A 17,727-nucleotide genomic window follows, 5' to 3' on the forward strand; every position below is an offset into this window, starting at 1 on the left:
CCCCCCCCCCCCCCCCCCCCCCCCCCCCCCCCCCCCCATACACATATGTATAAAGAAGAGAGGGTAGATTTGCACCTTATAGACTAAACCAAGCGGATATATACACAAACATGCATGCACATATATATGCATGTGTGCGTGTATGTATATATGTATACACGGGTGTATCCACTTGGTTAGCCTATAAGATGCAAATCTACTCTGTCTTTAACATGGGTAACTATGTCTCACATTATATCAGGCCTAGGTCTGGCTGGTCCTACGTCCTGTTCCTATCCACAGTGCTTTAGAGGAAGGTTAAGATCCCAGAGGTCTGAATACCACTGCCTCGAGGGCTCAGGTCTGTGGGGTTCAGCACCACCTGCCTTGTTCCCCTACAGCTGATCTTTGCGGCCAAGTGCATCGAGGCGGAGGGCCGGCGCTGGCACGTGGAGCACTTCTGCTGCCTGGAGTGTGACCTGCCTCTTGGTGGGCAGCGCTATGTCATGAAGAGTGGGAGACCCTGCTGCTGCAGCTGCTTTGAGAGCCTCTATGCCGAGCTCTGCCAGGCCTGCGGGGAGCTCATCGGTACATCCCGGGATCTCGGGAAATCGAGAAGGGGGCACGGAGCAGGCTGAAAGGTCCCCTCAGCTCTGCTGTGTGGGGGCTTAGAGCTAAATGGGAGGGGGTAGCAGAGGGGGCTGCCCTGGGAAAGGCAGCTGGTTTGTGCATGGGCTCCCGTGGGGAAGGAGCCAGCTGCTCATGGCCTTGTCCCTCAGGTGCTGACAGCGAGCAGGCCACCCACCAAGGCCAGCACTGGCACGCCAGCCCCTCCTGCTTCTGCTGTAGCTCCTGCCGCAAGCCACTGCTGGGAGAGCAGCTCGCATCCCGCCACGGCCTCCCGTACTGCTCGGAGACCTGCAGCCGGGAGAAGGAGCGTGCCTCGTCCTCCTCCACGGCCTCAGACTCCTCTGACTCGGCTTTCCTCTCCACGCCCTCTCCCGAATCCACGCCTGTCCCCAGAGCCAGCCGCAGCAGCAGCAGCAGCCGGAGCAGCCCCATGCCCACCCCAGCTGCAGACAGGGACACCTGCAAACCAGGGGCTGCAGCTGACGGTACGGTTGTCCGCAATCAACTTGCAATGGCGTGGGGCTGAGGAACCAGGATTTCTCTTTAGCAGTGTTTCCCCCCTGCCGGTTCCCCCCCCCCCCCATCCTGTCCTTGGCAGCAGTGACTGGGGGGCCTACGTCAGCTCCAGCTCAGGACAGCACAGATCATCCGGCCATTAGCTTGTGCTGACAGGCTGGCTCAAGTGGGGGTGTGCGCGTCTCAGGCCTGTCTCTTCTCACTTAATTCTCACTCTCCCTGTTGCAGGGACAGAGGAGCCTTCAGCCCAGACCAGCATCCACCCTGCCTTCTGGAGCCAGGATGACCAGGGAGCCCTTCTCAGAGAGAGGGGCAAGGGAGCTACCTCTGTTAGTGCCTTTGGACAGGCAGCTGCTGCCTCCCCGGAGCAGGATCTGTCATCAATGCACCCCCACTGTGAAGTGGATCAGAGTGTGCTCAGAGCCTCACCGGTCCCCATCGGAGACCCCCAGGCAGACATCAGTGCCCTGTACCTGGGTGCCAGCCCCTCAGCAGACTCCAGCGTGACTGTCCCACAGAACCTTGCGCCCCCCAAGCAAACGCCACGGCACTGGGATGCCGAGGAGGACGACGACGCACGGTGCCCGACCTGCTCCTCCTCCTCAGACTCAGAGCAGGAGGGCTTCTTCTTTGGCGAGCCGATCCCCAAGCCTGGGACAGGGCGCCCTGCCACCCCCAGCTGGGAGTACAGCAACCTTGGCGCGGCAGCTGGGACGGCAGCCAGGCTGCGAGCAAGCAGCAAGCACTGCAGCATTTCCTAACACGGACCAGGCTCAGCACAAGGGAGCAGTTTCCCGCACCACGGAAAGGGGGAGTGGAGAGAACGGGGATCACAGGGCACAGGGGAATCCACCAGCAACACCCCAGCAGGCGCACTTGGGACACAACCTGTGTCCTAGCCCCGCATGTTGTCCCTAGGTGGGAGGAGAGTGCAGAGCAGCGACAATAGCCTCCAGGGTCCTCTGGACAGACCCAGGGCTGGGATATGGAAGTGCTGGTCTGGATCTCTCAGTGCTGGACTCAGGCTTCGGACATGTGCCAAGCTTTCAGTGCATTTTACAAATGTGTTTGGAACAAGCCCAAGCACAGATGGAGATAAGCCTCTGGGGTCCTTTCACTGGCAGGCTCCTAATGGCTGTTCTGCAGGGCTGTCCCTGTTGCTCCTGTAACAGGATGATGAACAGGTAAAGATAGCTGGGAAGGGCAGCCCTTGTGGGGGCCCAGTGCCTTCACTGGCTTGCATCAGGCTGGGAAGACAACAGCCCTTTGAGAGTCCTTGGCTCTGCTCCCCCGTCACAGCTGAGACCCGAAGAGTGACTGTGCCTCCTTTCCCCTTGGAAATCCCTTCCCTGCCTTGGCTCTGCCTCCCGGCACTGGAGTTCTCACAGATCCTCTGGGGGCAGGACCCTGATGGCACAACCCGGGCACCCAGCCTGAGGTGCCTAGAGGGAAGTGACTCTCCAGAAGGCCTGGCTGAGTCCTGCCGGAGATAGGTGAGCGTGGGGATGGCAAGGCCCCTTCCTCACATAACGCTGCTGTTGACTCCGGGTGCAGAGTGTGCACCCGCAGCAAAGTCCCCTTGAATGCAGACAACCGGACGCTGGTTCTGGGATCTCACAACATCCCCCTCTCCCTTCCAAGCTAAGCTATGAGACTTCTTCCACCCCACAGTGCAAGGGGGCTTAACTGGGGCAGGCTGGGAGAATGTCTCAGTGTTATACAGACAGGCTCCTAAGCCTCATCTCCATCAATAAAGCTCAACATGGATCTCAACTGCTGCATGTGTAAGTGAAGCAGGCCCCACCTAGGCCAGGCACTGCTCTCACCTGACAGCTGGTTGCAGGTGGGAGACAGCGAGAGCCTTCCAAGGTGGGACAGCTGGACAGGGCAGGCAGCCATAGCCCCTGTAGTCATCCATAGCCCCTGTGAGACATTCTTGCTGCTGAACCCAGCAGCACAACGTCCTGGGTTAGGCAGAGCTCAGTAGATTGGAGCCAGCCCTGCCCTGGGACAGCAAGGAGCAGAGGAGGAGGATGCTGGCTGTGCCTCCACACAGTTGCCCAGGGCTGAGGGCAAGGCGGTGGACAACCCTGTGTTCAGAGGGCTCCAGCATCTGCTGAAGCCAGATTTCAAGAGAGCCCTTAACAGCCTCCCGGTCACAACCCCCTCTCAGCAGCTGCCGTGCAGGCTTCACCAGTCAGTGGAGAACAGCTTCTCCTCACACTCAGGAAGGGGCAGTAATCCTAGCAGGACAGGCGTGGGGACGGGGAATTTCACCCGCTGTTTTATTTTTCTCTACTAACAAAACTGCACAAGCCCCAGGCCAGCTGCCAGGCCCCGTGTAGGCTTCCCTGCCCAGAACCCAGGTAAAGCCACGAGGCTGCAACCCAGCCCCGGGCTGGAAAAAACTGCCAGGAGTCCAGGAATTTGCTTCCACAACAACCCCGCACCAACAGTGCTCCTGCCCCAGTTCCTTCCCATGCCCTTCAACCCCATGGCTGCAGCTCCTCAGGGCGGTCACCCCCCAGCCAGAAGTCCCTTTCCCATTTCAGGACCAGACCCCACTGCCCAATGTAGAGCAATACCGAGGCCCCCGAGCCCTTCTCCCTCAGTCTGTGCCAGCTGGCTGCTCGTACAACCCCAGCAGGTCCCTCCATTGCTGCTGACAGAAGCATCTGGCTGGCCTCAGCCTCCAGCAGGCACCGCTCCCTTGACCTGGTCCAGAGCCAAGGACAGGTGTCTCCAGCCATGCGGTGTCTCATGAGCTGGTGGCGGCTGAGTCGTAGCTGTCAATGAAATTCTCCAGCTCCTGCAGGTAATGGCCCCTAATCTGCTGCAGGTTGGCACGCAGGGCCGAGCCCATCGCCGCCTCCATGGAGGGCTCCTTCTGCAGCAGCATGGTGGCCACCACTGCGATGGTAAGACTGAACTGCTGGTAGGACTGTGAGGAGGGGGAACAGGAGCGCATCAGACGAGGCAGCCCATAAACCAGTCCCTAATCCCAGCCCTCGCTAGCCCTTGGGGGAGCAGGGAGCCTTGTGTGGGTCCACAGTGTGGCTGAGCAAGAGGGGCAGTCACCCTCTAATCAACACCAGCTGCTGTTAGGACAAGGCGGGGTCCTCTCCCCAGGCCCATTCAGATGTTAAAACTGAATCCCAAAGCTGTCACTGTCATCAGTGGCTCTAAGGGGTTAAGAGCAAGGGGGACAGAGTCTCACATTACAGCCCCTGGGCAAGGGCAGATGGGCCCACAAGACAAATGGGGATCGACACAACCCAGCCATCCCTCCTCCCACCTGCTCCCAGCACCCAGGGTGTTTAATCCACTCTCTGGCAAAGCAAAAGTTCAGTGAAGGGGAGAAAGGTGTGTGTGTGGCAGGGTGGTTTCTACATGTAGGGAAGGCCCCAGGCAGCATCTAGAATGTGACAAAAAGCCACAGGGCAGCTGGGCTGGGAGCTAGGCTGCTCTGATTCCTGGCACTACCATGGTGCTTGCACTGCTCTTCCTTTTTGCTTGCAGGGTTCTGGGGGTGCCCAATCCAGGATCTCCTGGACCTTCATTCAGAAGAGGCATGGGAAGGGCAGTGTTGGTAGCAAGGTTAGTGGGGGAAAAGGCCAGAACCCACCAGCTCGATCTCTTCCTTCCTGGCCAGTATAGCTGCAGAGCGACGGTCCTCAGTGCTCAGGGGCGGCGTGAACACAGCAACAGAGCCCTGGTGCTGGTAGCTGGCAGCCTCCAGACTGGTGCCCAGCTGGTCCTGCAGCATTTCCCAGGGCAAGGGACAGAGATTAGACAGTTCAGGTGCAAGGACAGGGGCTGAGAGCTCCAGGAATGAAATGGGGCTGCTGGCAACCCAAGTGCCCCAAAACCAAACCACCTGGCTGTGTAGCTGGAGGGAACTCCTGAAGTCAGGAGACTGCTGTCATCACCCAGCATGAACCCAGTATGACACCGGACTACCCTTGAATTAGCTGCCACATCCAACTCCATTATGGCAAATTCCCTGCAGTGGGAAATCCTCCATGGTCCTTGGGGACTTGCCCCAAGGGCTGATGATCCTCAGTATTACATATTTGTGCCTTATTTTCTATTCTGCCTTCATCCAACTTCAACTCCGAGCAAGGTGTCACTACAATGGGACAGCAGTTCTCATCTGCTGCCCAAGCACACACACACACAAGAACAGCCCTGGGCAGACCGGACCTAGAGTTCATGTTGGCAGCCCTTGAAACGGTGCCAAAAAGTTAGTGGAGTGTGTGTAAGATGCTTCTCAGAATCCTCTGCTTTGGCTGGCCTTGCACCTCTATTGCAGCAGCCCTGGCAGCTGAGCAAAGGATTCTAAGGGCACTTAAAGGCAACCACATGGAAAAAGTATTAGGCTGGGTGTGTAAGAGCATGAATTGGTACGAGGACCCCAAAGATCATCCTCACAAATAGTAGCCACCTAGGAAAATGAAAGGGCAAACATCCATTCATACCATCTCAGTCTCTTCCATTCTCAGCAGATGCAGATCCTCTGTGGTATCAGGCAGGGCTGGGGGTTCGGTAGCTAGAGCAGACGTAACCTGGGTGGGATGATCCATGGCCAGATGGCTTGCTTCCAGCTGCAGCGGGAGATGCTGGAAAGGGACAGAGGGAGGTTAGGCCACTCCAGAGGAAGAAGGGGTTATGGATTTGCAACTAGGTGAAGGATATGGGAGCAGGGAACACAGTGACAAAGCAAAACCAGAAGGCTGCAGGGGCCTCAGGGATGCTCCTGGATAAATCTTAGCCTGGGTAAGTCTTGTTACTACCAACCCAAACAAGCTGGGGAAATAAGAGGATCAAGGATGGAAGGTGGTGTCCAGTCCTATCAGTGCATCTGATCCCAGGTGAACAAGAGGGGACAAGTTGGTTTTTACCACGTCCATTCCTTCTAGCTTCACAGGACACAGGTCCTCTGTGGTCTCCGGTGGGGTGGAGGGCTCAGGAAGCACATCAAAGGCAGGTTGGCTGCTATTCTCTGTGGCCTGGCAGCTGACATCCAGCTGGACCTGTGAGATTTGAGTCGGATTGGAGGACCATTTCCCTGCCCCAGGAGAGGACAGGGCTGTGGGTGCTGGTGTGAACACAGGGCACCGAGAATTCCAGCCCCATAGGCAAACTTTGCAGCTGAAAGAGAAAATCTGCAGGACTAAAAACAGTTCCCTTCTACGTGCCAGCTGCAGTTGGGAAGGTCAAAAACACTTGCCTGTCTTGGGCTCCCCTCTGCACAGGGGCAGACTCCTATTAAAGCCAGTCCATCACAGGCAGCTACTTCCACCAAGGTCTCTACTGCTTGGGGTATGCTCTTGTCCCCTGCAAGGCATTATTGAGGGACCTCACTCCAGGGGGCATCACATAACCTGCCACCCTCCTAGACCATAATTAGTCACCTGTAATGAGTCTAGACCCTGCTGAGTCAGCCTCGGGGCCTGCAAAAGAGGGCTTCACTGCTCAGGCCCAAGCCTCACATACATGCTGGCGAACTGGTGGATCAAACAAATAGCCTGGCGGTGCCTCCTGCCAACCTGCTTGCTCCTTTCTAGATCTCATGTAAACCCTGCCTAGCCTGACCTGCTGCCAGGATCCCTATCTAGGTTCCTGCCAGCACCTTGGCCTAGCCTCAATCTGAGCCTCACCTGTCTGGATTCATGCCTAGCACCTGGCTGAGTCTGCTCCCACCACCCTGTCTGCCTGTTCCGATCCTGGATTGCACTGTTCCTGCCCTGCCTGTTCCCGAGTGCTGCCTTCCTGCAGCTTGATTTGACCTTGATTCTTCTGTGCCCCTCGGCTTGATATCTCCGACTTGACTGACAGCCAGCGCTCTCCACGGTAACCCCTGCTCTAGCAGGGCCCCTCACCCCCACCTGGGTTCATCCCAACACTGTCTTGCAAGGAGTGTGTGCCCCTGCAGGTGTCACCCACACCCTTTTGTGCCGGTTGCTCTGAAAACGCCTTTGGAGCCCAATAAGAGATGGTGCATTATGGGGCATGTTTAGGAATGAATGATGTCCTCTGCCAATACCAGATGGATGCACAGAAGGGAGAGGTATGTGGAGAGGACTTCTTTCACCTCAGGGAGAAGGATGAGAAGATATAGGGTAGCTCGTACCAGCTTGATTTCCTCCCCCTGCAGGAAATGGGGATCTTCCATTGGAACTGGCTCAGTTGCCAGAGAAGACCAGGCCTGGCTGTGACAGTCTGCAGCCTCCAGACCGGCTCCCAGCTGGACCTGCAATGATTTCCAGCAGGACACAGGAGACAGATCAGACTATGCAGGGGAGGAGGGGAGCTGGTGCTTTGTGCTGGAATCCAGAGAACCGGGCAGGAAATCCTCCCCCTCCTCTTCTCCCTGCAATGGGAAGGTCTCAAAGAGAGGCAACTGCTGAGAATTTATTTAAGCCTGTATCTGAGCTGCCTGACTCACTGCTGCTGCTTGGGATCTGGGCACCTGTGACCAGCCAGCCCGTCGTGCAGAGCTGTCTGGTGGCTGAGTGAAGATCTGTTAGGTCTCCACCTGGGCTCTAGCAGGTAGCTGCCCCTAGCACAGAGGCTGCAATTTTGCTCGGCCTCCAGCACTGCTAACCTCAGCAAAGGGTGGAACACAAAGGTGCCCCCCAGAAGGCTTTGTACTGGCTGCTCTGTCACCTCCTGTGCTGGACTGCCAAAGCCAAGTGCTATGGGATGTGTTTGGGACCAGAAAGGGAGCTGGGAAGAACTGGGGGCAGAAGAATGAAAGGCAGGTGCAGCATTCGGAGAGGAAAGGAGCCGAATCTCATGCCTCTTGCTGGACTCCTTGGAGCTGTGGCCAGCCCTACATTCTATGTTTATACAGCACCTAGCACAGGGGACTAAAGCCCCTAGGGGATACCTCAGTGCAGGTCAGCCCTATCCTAGGGCCCCCACACATCTGCCCAAAGGAGAGATGGGTTAGTTCTTACCAGCTCGGTTTCCTCCGGCCTTACGGGATCAAGTGGCTCAGTGGCCTCAGACGAGGGGTGGTCAGCTTCTGTGGTAGAGCTGGCCTGGCTGGGATGCTTGCTGGTCTCCTGTATGGGCTCCAGCTGGATCTGTGGAGGGTTTGGATGGGACAAGAGAAGGAGGTGAGAGGACGACTGAGAGCGAAGAGGTAGCGAACGTGGTCTGCTGCCCACATTGCAGCCGCTCAGAGCTCTGAGGGGAGCTGCTGAATGCTGGGCACCACACCGCATTCACAGATTGGGTCAGGACCCCCCACGATAGCCTCAGCCGGGGGCCGGAAGGGAGCTGAACCTTCCCCTCACAGGCCGCTGAAACTGTGCCATCCTCTCCGCAATGAGCTAAGCTGTGGGAGATGCAGCCTGCTCAGGGCCTGACCTGGCAAGAGAGGAGGTGGCAGCAGCTGCCTGTTGCTACATGGCACTTTAAAGGCGGCATTTATCTTTCACTTCCTTGCAGAAGAGTCCTTACAAAGGGGCTGCTTTGCTCTGGGGACTTCATGGTCTCTAGAGCAAAGAGCTGAGCCTATGGCCACTGAGACAAAGCCTCGTCCTTCCATATGGCCCGTGTCCTGATCAGGTACTGGCCCTTTCCTTGCCCACAGTGCGCTCAAGACCATGGCTGCCCCATAGCCAAGCAACTGACTGAACCTGATCCCGTCTCCAAGAAGCCCCAGCCCCCTCCAGAAATCCCTGCTCCTGGGGGCGCTTGGGCTTGCGGATATTTTGCTGAAGTAACAGAGTCTTTCTTGGTCGCTGCTGACTTTCGCTTCCTGCCCGACCGGAAAGACTCTCCCTTCTACTGGGTTACAACATGTCTGTGACGGAGCAGGGAGAGGCTGGATTCCCTCACGTGCCTCCCCATCTCCAGTGTTTTTAGGGCACTGGTAGCACCCCCAGCCTCTTCATGGGGGACTGAGGCATGGAGAGCTTACATGACTTGCCCATGGTCATGCAGGGAGTTTGTGGCGGAGCACTGCCACCTTCCCAAGTGCTAAACTTGTGCCCTAACCACTGGGCAGCAATTCCCCTCCTCACCAAGTCTCATAGAAGACAGCCTGCAGCATCTTTTTGCTGGAGTGAGGGCTCCCTCCTTGGCCCACACAGCACTTTATGATCCTTAGCATAAAGATGGGCTCTGACATCCCAAAGCCATGCTGCTCAATGGTAATAGAAAGCGGATGTCCCAATCCCATAGGCAGCTTTGAAAGGATCCTTTCTGGCTGGAAGCCCCTGAGATGGGGCCAGGGGAGCAGCACAATCCCTGCTTGCTCTGGCAGTGTGGGGTTTCCCAGTTACTAATGGCTGTGCTGCTGCTACAGGCCATGGTCTCCTCTGGGATACAGAGGCAGCCCAGTCACTTCCAAGTTGTCCCAGTGGAGGGGCTAATCCCACGCTCCAAGTGGGGGACTTCTGCTGCTCCTGCTCCATGGATACCTTGGGGTCTCCAGGGCCATCCAGCCAGTGCATGCAGAGGCAAAACAGCTCTACCCTCCCCGCTGCTTCCCCCACATGTGCACAGCCCTGTGCCCTACCCAGCCGCAGCACAGAGCACTGTCTGCACCCTGACTCGTGCCCTCCACCACCCTCTCTGCAGGGACTGGCTGATGGGTGCTGTCCTGAGGGATGGCTGCTCTCCTCTTACCACTTTGAGATTCTTTGTGGAGTAGGAATCCGACAGCCTGGAGGACTTGAACTTTTCTGTGAAGAGACCAATGGAAACACTGAGGCAGGCAGAGCTCTGACTCCCACCAGGGGACCGGTGCTGGGGAGACAGGGCCTATTCCTGTGCCCATCCGGGAGGTGGTGCTTGCAGATCTGGCTTAGCATCAAGACTCCTCCTGCCCCACAGACCAGGGTAGGACTGGAGTGAGGGAAGTCACTCCGCCCAAAATGTCACCCGCTCCCAAGGGCTGAGGCTCTCTACCAGCAGGCTCCAGCTTGCTTCCCACTCCAAAATCTTCCCCATGTAACAGAGCCACCAGCCCAGGACAGAAGCCAACTGTGACCTGTAGCTCCCACTCTCAGCACCTGCTCTTTCCAGACCTCCCCACCCCCCGCAACTTTTCCCAAGGGAGGCATCTGGAACAGCCAGGCTGGGCAGGACCCAGGCAGAGACATGGCTGAGACCCAGGAATCCAGCTCTGGTGGGCAGAGGACCTTGCATCTAGTATGGCAGCAGATCCCCCTGCCCCAAAAGACAAACCTTTGCGGGGTGGAAAGCTGTGGTATTGAGAAGAGAATTTCCCTCGGCTGCCACGGCCCCGGCCCCGGCGAGGTTTCCAGCCACGGCCCCGATAGCTTGGAGGAAACCAGGCAGCCTCTTGGTCTCTGTGGAAGGAACAGACAAGCTCACAAGCAGCTTTAGGGGAAGGGCAACTCTCAGGCTCCAACCTGTTCCTAGTCAGTGCTTGCCCAGCCTAGTACCTGTCCCCCCCTGTGCCATACAAGCATCCTGAGACTCCACTCACCGGCTCTGGCAGTACGTGTCTAGGCCAGTACCCTGAATCCACCCTGACCCGAGAGCTGGCAGGCTGACATCCCCTCACCGCAGGCAGAGACTTTGTCTTTTCCCACCTGTCCCTGGCCCTGGGTGCAAACCCCCCACCCTGGGCAAGGGGATCCTCATTGCCCTGGGAAGCAAGGACAGCCACAGCTGGAAGGCAACAGCAGCAGTAAGAGCCCAGCCAGGAGTCTTCCTAGGATAAACTGGGACCATCTGACTGTGGTGGAGAAAGGAGGGCACTGCAGCACTGTGGGGTGATGGATGGGGGCTTTCTGGACATCCCTCACTCTCAGCTGCAATCCAGCCCCTCAGAGAACCCCCCTGTGCAATCAAACCTGGAAGTGCAAAGGCCTGAACCCCCCTCCCCCCACACCCCAAAAGGGCAATTTCAGCATCACCAGCAGGCTGCACCCAGCTCCTCCCTGGGCCCAGTCACCTACCCCAGCGGTGCGCCCATGTGACAATACTCCTCCATCGGGTGCAGGGACGCATTGTGCATGACAGGCTTCAGGCAGTGCTGATCGGGGGTCATGTTCTGAGAGAGGACACATGCGTTACAGAGGCTCAGGGCAAGGCACCACTCTGACCGCAGGTTTCTTTGCAGCTCAACAGGACAGAGGGAGGGAAGACCCCTAGACCCCTCTGCCTCCTGGAGCTGGGAATAGAACCCAGGAGTCTGGAGACAGTCTGCCGTGAACACCAGGCAATGCTCCTCTCCTGGGAGTGAAATCCAGTGCCCGGCTCTGTACACCAGATCACGCTGCTTCTCCAGAAGCAACTGGCCCCGTGAGAGCATGGAGAGCTCTAGCACGTAGCCAAAGTCAGAGCACAGGGAATTTCCCCCGACCTTGCAGGGGTTTGCTCTGTTTGGACTAGGCCCCATTTGAGTTCCCTCATGGGAAACAGCCCTGTGGAGACTGCACTGGTCTTGACCTCAGCCCTGCCCCCCCCCCAGTCTTGCCTGCTACCCACCACCCAGTCTCCCCATAGGCAGGACCTTCCCCCGAGTACCAGGGCCCAGCACAGACCCCATTTACCGAGTGCCACTCGTCTTCGTGTCTCCTGTGCTGGTAATCCCAAACGTGCGGCTGCCAGTCGTCATAAGGCTCCCACCCCCAGTCTTCGCCATTTGGGGGGCAGGGGAAGCATTCAAAGTCCTGGGGACAGGGCTGCAGAGACGAATGACATGCCCTCAATCAGAGGAACTGCTGTTGAGCAGCAGACCAGCGGTCCCTCCACTCCCGTGTGCTCTCCCTAATCATGACCAGCACCAGCCATTACATGAAACAACAGGGAATAACTTGCCTAGGGGAGAATTTTCTGCCTTGCTGCTCTCACACAGCAGCTGGTGCATGCCCTGAAGCATGAACGTTTATAGCCTTTCCCTAGGATTTTTTCCTGTCCTTGGGGGGTGAGGTCTTCCTGCCCACCTGCGTCCTACCTTGGTCCTGCCCGCTGGAGATGGCTGGTAGAACTCATCACCCTAGGGGCGTTACAGACACTGGATACAACCTGCCTCTCTGTAAGGAGCTTCTGGGGTCCTGCCCAGGCCACTGGCTGCCCCTCTTGCTCTTGGCACAGCATGGGTGGTGCAGCAGGCACTCGAGATGTCCCTCCCTAACTTCACCCCCTTCTGGAGGCTCCCTCACTGCTGCCTCAAAGAGGGAAGGGCGGGGATTACATAGGGTAGAAATAAAAATGGGTGCTAGGCAGGCAAGTGGAACTTCCTGGGTGGGGAAACCGAGGCACGGGAAGGTGACGTGATTGGACGCAGGTCCCAGAGCCAATCAGCAGCAGAGTCATCAAGGAAAACCAGGAGGCCTTGACACCTAGGGCCTTGCTGAGCCCACTACTCCACACCATGGAGGGAGCTGTATGAGACTGTACAAGCACAGATGGCTGGCCCCCAGAGCTAGTGATTAAAGCCTGCTGGTTGCTTAGGAATGACTGGCCTCACATGCGCCCAGCTTGGACTGATCAACAGGACCCATTAGCTGCTGGGGTGACTGGGGAAGCTTTTAGCAAAGCTGAACACAGCTCCAGATCTACAGTGACAACCCATCACCATGCTGCTGCCTGATCCTCGCTAGTCCCCGGGGGCCTGGCTCTCCCCACACTGCCCTGGTGCCATGCTTGGGCCTCTTCCTGGAGTGTGAGACCCCAGGGAGGCAGGGCCAGGTCAGGACGAGGCTTGGCGGACAGCAGCTCTGGCCCTACCATTCCCTGCTCTGGAGAGGCTTCTGCTCCAGACCTACTGCCCCTCCTCACCCTGCTAGTCCCCAACTCCTTCCCACTGCCCTGGGTGTTGTGACCAATCCCATCAGCTAAGCAAAGATACTCAGGTCAGTTGAGAGTGCAGCACAACTTCCCACTGGGGCCCCTTCCTCCACCCACCACCCCTGCTCCTGCCCAATCCTGGCAGGACTGCTGCCCATATCCATGGCCCAGCGAGCACCAAGGAACCCACTTACCAAACACCACTCATCTGCGCACTCCCCCTGCTCATAATCCCATCTGGCTGGCTCCAGATGGTCATGGGGTGCCCAGCCCTGGCTCTCGTCGCCCCTGGGGAAGTCAGGGGTGTGTGGATTGGGTCTGAAATCACGGGGGCGAGGCTGCAAAGATGATATATACATGGCAGAGGGTGAGAATGAGACAGAGGACTCGAGATCTTTGCTTTGACCACAGAGGCTGAGGGCTCCTTTCCCCACTGATCAGCAATGGGAGGGTGGGGCCTATTCAATGGGCCAAACCTTGCTCTCCGCATTCCCAAAGCATCCTAGCCTTCGAGCCCACGTGGACAATGGCCCCCTTGCCCCAAGGGCCATGATGTGCCCTCACACCCATCTCAATGTGGTTGTTGGCTCTGGAGCCTAACAATGGCATGCGTTCAGTGTCACCAGCCATGCCAGCGCAGGGGGGATTTTGGTGGAAGACACCCACCCAAGGGAGCAAAGCTGGGATGTGGGCAGGGTGGGAAGCATGACCAGGGCTTGGCTGGAGCACCACCATGCCCAAGGTACAGGGAGAAAAGAAGATGAATCTTGTCTTTAGAGGTTTCATTGCCCTCCCCGTGGTCCCAGACATGCCCAGGGTCCATGGAATGGGCCCCAGCTGGTCACACAATGATTCCACTTCTGTCCACGGCCCCTCGACCACATCCCAAGTCCCAGGCTAGCTCCAACTCTCCGAGTCACAGATGCCACTTACCTCCCTGTGGGGTGGGCAGGACCTCCTTGGGTGGCCTCTTCTAGGGAACCTCCGGTCAGGTGAGGATTTCCTCATCGCTCAGGTCCTGAGAACGGAGGAGGATGCAATTGGTCAGCAGCAGAGACTGCAGGTGAGGGACAGCGCGCAAGCACATCAAGGGGCTGCAGAGCAGATGGCAAATCCTTCTCCTGGCTCTGTCCTGGGCAACAAGGCTCAGTCAAGCGAGTGGAAGAGGACTGAAGACCCTTTGCAGTTCCCGGTATGCTCGTATCAGCTCAACTCCGAGGGGCAATGTCTGGCACCTGGAAGGCTGTTCACCCTTATTGGCAGCCCTCTGTCCAGCTTCAGACACAGCTCTGGGGCCCCATTGAGGACCTCCCTCCTCAGGACATCGCCAGGCCCTTTTCACAGAGGGTCCAGTTTAAATCACACCTCCCCCCTGGTGCTGATTATAGCTGTAATTCAGCTGAAGATGCCCGTCGATCACGTGACCAACTGGCTCCTTTGCTAAAACACGCAACAACGGTCCCGAGAGTTACGTGCACCTGGACAACGTCACCGCCACAACTGCTGAGGAAGTACTTACAACAGAAGAAAGGGCCCGGGCTGGCTAGCAGGTCCTTCCCCAGGGGACACCCGGAAGCCCGCGTGCCCAGTGCTGCCACCTCTCAGATCCCCACTTTTGTTGCAGCTGCCTGAGATCACTCTGCGGTTTCCACTTCCTAACTGAACCCTCCTTATCAGAATGCGTTTCCGCTTCCCCCTTTCGCACAGGTCTCACTTGGTCTCCTGCCCCACATCCGTGCAGCAACTGTTACTTACCTCTCGTTTCACACGCTGCTTCTCTGCCTTGTTTTGGAGGGACCCAAGCGCTGCGAGGCAGGCACATGGGTCACACATCTGAACGTGTGCTGGAGCCCAAGCTACGGCTGGGCCAGCTAACCCTTCTCTTCCAGCATGCTAGCCTGTGTCTGAACGGGGCTTCTCACCCAGGTTAGACAAATCTGACTGCAATCACACAAAGCTTCTGACTGTCAACAGAAACCCCGATGGCTTCTAGGAGAACACCCTACAACTGCTGCCACATCACATGGTCACTCCTCTAGCTCGAGGGATAGAAACTTATCTGCTAACTGCTGCTGGCCCAGGGTTCAGATGCCACTAATGACCCTCAGGGGTGATAGGGAGTCATTATACAAGCTGCTTCCTTCAGGGCAGCAATGGTATTTATAGTGCACAGGCTGTCCTCCTAATTTACATGCCCAAGTGTCCCAGTCCTGAGCTGGCACCCTAGGGTGCCCGGTGCTGTACAGGCAGGGCCGCTGTCCCTCACCCACAACTCACTGCTTCTCCGAGGGTTGCTCACTGCATTTTGTCACCACCCCACAGGGACGGTCACGAGTCCAGCAGAGGAAATTTCCGTATTCCACAAAGGGCTCCAGCCTCAGGAACTGAATGGCTGAGGTGGGCAGGTCTGCGCTTCCTGACGGGAAACCCAGCATGTCAACGTTATCGGGGCCGGCAGGAACCAGCATAAGGAAATCGGCACCCCCCACGCCAAGCAGCACTTTTGGCAGCACAAACCAGAGCCAAAGCTGTCAACATGGGGCAGTGGGAGGGGCCCTTCTAAAATAAGCACGCCGTGATGCCCCCGGTGCCACAGGGAAACGGCCGGCAACTGAAACGGAGCCAAGAGCTAGTTATGAATAACACGGCCAGTGCTCGGCTGGGCCGAACCACTGATGAGAAGCGCTGGAGACTTCCGACCACCAGCCTGATTCGAAGCTCACCTGGCCACTGACTGCAGTCTGCTACGGGGCAGACTTGATGTCCATCTTGCTGGGCTCATCTGACCCCAGCGGTCTTTCCTGCCCAAGTGCAGGGGGGCTGGACCCAATGATCTGTAAGGTCCCTTCCAGCCCCTAACAACTATGAAACTATAAAACTGTGAAACCCCAGGAGCTGTATCAAGCAGCCTGTTGCCTTCCCTGTACTCCCACAGCAAAGCCTACTGTGCCAAGTCTTCACAACCCCTCAAGGACGGCAGTTTTGCTGACCTTCCCAGCCCAGTCTACAGGATGCAGCTTGCTCTCAGCCTCTCCCGGGATAGATAGGAGTTGGGCAGGCTCCATTCCTGGACAGGAGCCCTGTTACTTGAATTGCTCCTGCTCAGTACATTGGCCACTATTGTCTCAGGCCCTTTTACTGGTCGCAGTCACTTGTACACCGCCTGTGAGCTGCAAATGTGAGACTGCACCAAAGAGAACAATGCAATGATTTTCCAACCACCCCGCATTCTCTTTGGGATTTGCAACCCAAGCCGGGCAGCATCCAGGGCCTGGAAGAGGAAACTTGACTAAAAAGAAAGGGCAAAATTAACATCAAGTGTGTGACTCATGAGAACTGCCACAACGGAAAGGAGACTGAATGCAGAAGCAAACCCCAGGCAGCGAGCACGGTCTGAAGGACCTAGGACCAGCATAGGGGCTCCACTGCCAGCTCAGCCACTGGCCTACCTGTGATCTTGGGGGAGTCACCGCCCATCTCTGGGCCTCAGTTTCCTCCCGGGAACGCAGGGACACCAGAATTTATGCTCCTTTATAAAGTGCTCCCAGAGCACAGATTAATTGCTGTTTTCACAAGACAAAAAGGCAGCTTTGCTCACCTCAAATGCTCAAGAGCCATGAGTCGAACTCTCCAAAAATGATGCCTTGGGGGTTCTTTCTGCTTGCCTCCCCCACCCAAAATCAAACACCAGGGTTTTTTCTTTCAATGAAAGCCAAGCTTCTCATCTACTCGCTTCCTGCCCAGGTGCTAAGGTGCTGCACAACCAGACACCTCTGCCTTGCTGCTGCACGGTTTCTTTATGCGTGGTATCTAAGCCTTTAACTTCAGGTTTGAAATAGAAAAGCTAGAAACAAGTACAGAGTGCCTGGGTTGCAGAGACTAGGACAGGCTGGTGCTGGGGAACGATCCCTGGGGGGTGGGGGGTCAGAAGGGACGAGATAAATGCACTAGTGAAAACCTGGTGGCACTGATAGCTTTGTAGAAGGCTTCCTTAATTTAAAAGGGAGCCACCTAAACTGGTGGGTGTGCAGGCCCAGTGTCGCCCCATGCAGGCAGGCCAGACCAGTTCTTTCTCCCCCTGGACCCCTGCGCGTACCAGATCCTGCTGCTACCAGCCTGCGCCCGACTCCTCCTGCATTTTCCATGTCCATCCTCCCCCAGCTTGCCCTTGCCATCAACTCTCCTGGGGGAAGGAGGCAGCCCCTATGTACACTCCCTTCCAGCTTGCAGACAAGGCCCTAGCGCTTTGGCTTCGTGGCTTTTTACGGGGTCAGCCCGTCAGTCTCCCGTGTCACACGAGGGCAGATAGCGGCTGCTGAAAGCGAGGGACCTGGGTCTGGCCAGGGCTTTTTCCTCGGTTCCTCTCTCTCCCTTGCAGCTGTGGCGTAAGGTCTAGGCAGCTTTGATTCGGAGGCCGTGCCCCTCACTGCCCTACTTGTGCTCAATAGCTGCTGAGGGTGCAGGGGTCTAGCGGGCAGAGGATCGGTTCCCCAAACGGAGAAGCAGCACAAGGACCCAGTCCCCCTGTGGGTCCCATCCAAGCCCCTTGTCTTGCACAAGCCCCCGGCCCCAGCCCATCGCTGCCTGATTTCTTGTGCAATTTCCTTACTGCTCCCAGCTCCGTCCCCTGCAGCCTGACGAGCCACATCTGCCTGCTTATCGGGGCTCTGCAGCACACCGACCTCCATCGCCCCCTTCCCGGCTGCTGAATGGGTCCTGGCGCCTTGTTGTGGGGCTGCCACCAGCGCATCTCCCGGGCAGGGGGAGCCGAAAGATGTGCCTGTGCGTTACAGCTACAAGCAGATCTGAGGATGCACCAGG

The 17,727-nt window shown here is 57.3% G+C and overlaps 2 protein-coding genes across 6 annotated transcripts in view; one reads left to right on the forward strand and one right to left on the reverse strand.

Moving 5' to 3' along the window:
- PRICKLE4 (prickle planar cell polarity protein 4) overlaps positions 1 to 2,898 on the forward strand; it is a 12,572-nt gene extending 9,674 nt beyond the window's left edge. The window contains exons 7-9 of the mRNA XM_019514234.1: positions 381 to 567; positions 759 to 1,094; positions 1,354 to 2,898. Coding sequence (XP_019369779.1) covers positions 381 to 567; positions 759 to 1,094; positions 1,354 to 1,886 — 1,056 coding nt within the window. The 3' untranslated portion in view covers positions 1,887 to 2,898. The remainder of the gene's footprint in view (positions 1 to 380; positions 568 to 758; positions 1,095 to 1,353) is intronic.
- A 489-nt stretch (positions 2,899 to 3,387) lies between these two features.
- LOC109295388 overlaps positions 3,388 to 17,727 on the reverse strand; it is a 26,256-nt gene continuing 11,916 nt past the window's right edge. The window contains exons 1-13 of one of the 5 annotated variants that reach the window (XM_019514238.1): positions 16,505 to 17,719; positions 13,840 to 13,924; positions 13,101 to 13,244; positions 11,667 to 11,798; positions 11,070 to 11,164; positions 10,330 to 10,454; positions 9,769 to 9,824; positions 8,088 to 8,216; positions 7,259 to 7,378; positions 6,027 to 6,158; positions 5,604 to 5,744; positions 4,751 to 4,882; positions 3,388 to 4,066 (exon numbers count right to left, since the gene is read on the reverse strand). In XM_019514238.1, the coding sequence (XP_019369783.1) occupies positions 3,884 to 4,066; positions 4,751 to 4,882; positions 5,604 to 5,744; positions 6,027 to 6,158; positions 7,259 to 7,378; positions 8,088 to 8,216; positions 9,769 to 9,824; positions 10,330 to 10,454; positions 11,070 to 11,164; positions 11,667 to 11,798; positions 13,101 to 13,244; positions 13,840 to 13,914 (1,464 nt within the window). In that variant the 5' untranslated portion in view covers positions 13,915 to 13,924; positions 16,505 to 17,719 and the 3' untranslated portion in view covers positions 3,388 to 3,883. Of the gene's footprint in view, positions 4,067 to 4,750; positions 4,883 to 5,603; positions 5,745 to 6,026; positions 6,159 to 7,258; positions 7,379 to 8,087; positions 8,217 to 9,768; positions 9,825 to 10,329; positions 10,455 to 11,069; positions 11,165 to 11,666; positions 11,799 to 13,100; positions 13,245 to 13,839; positions 13,964 to 14,425; positions 15,480 to 16,504; positions 17,720 to 17,727 lie in introns of those variants that run through there. The other 4 variants (XM_019514237.1, XM_019514235.1, XM_019514239.1 and 1 more) reach the window with 4 other exon arrangements.

Source organism: Gavialis gangeticus, unplaced genomic scaffold (assembly GCF_001723915.1).
Source record: "Gavialis gangeticus isolate Ggan-Ray unplaced genomic scaffold, GavGan_comp1, whole genome shotgun sequence".
Taxonomy (NCBI): domain Eukaryota; kingdom Metazoa; phylum Chordata; order Crocodylia; family Gavialidae; genus Gavialis; species Gavialis gangeticus.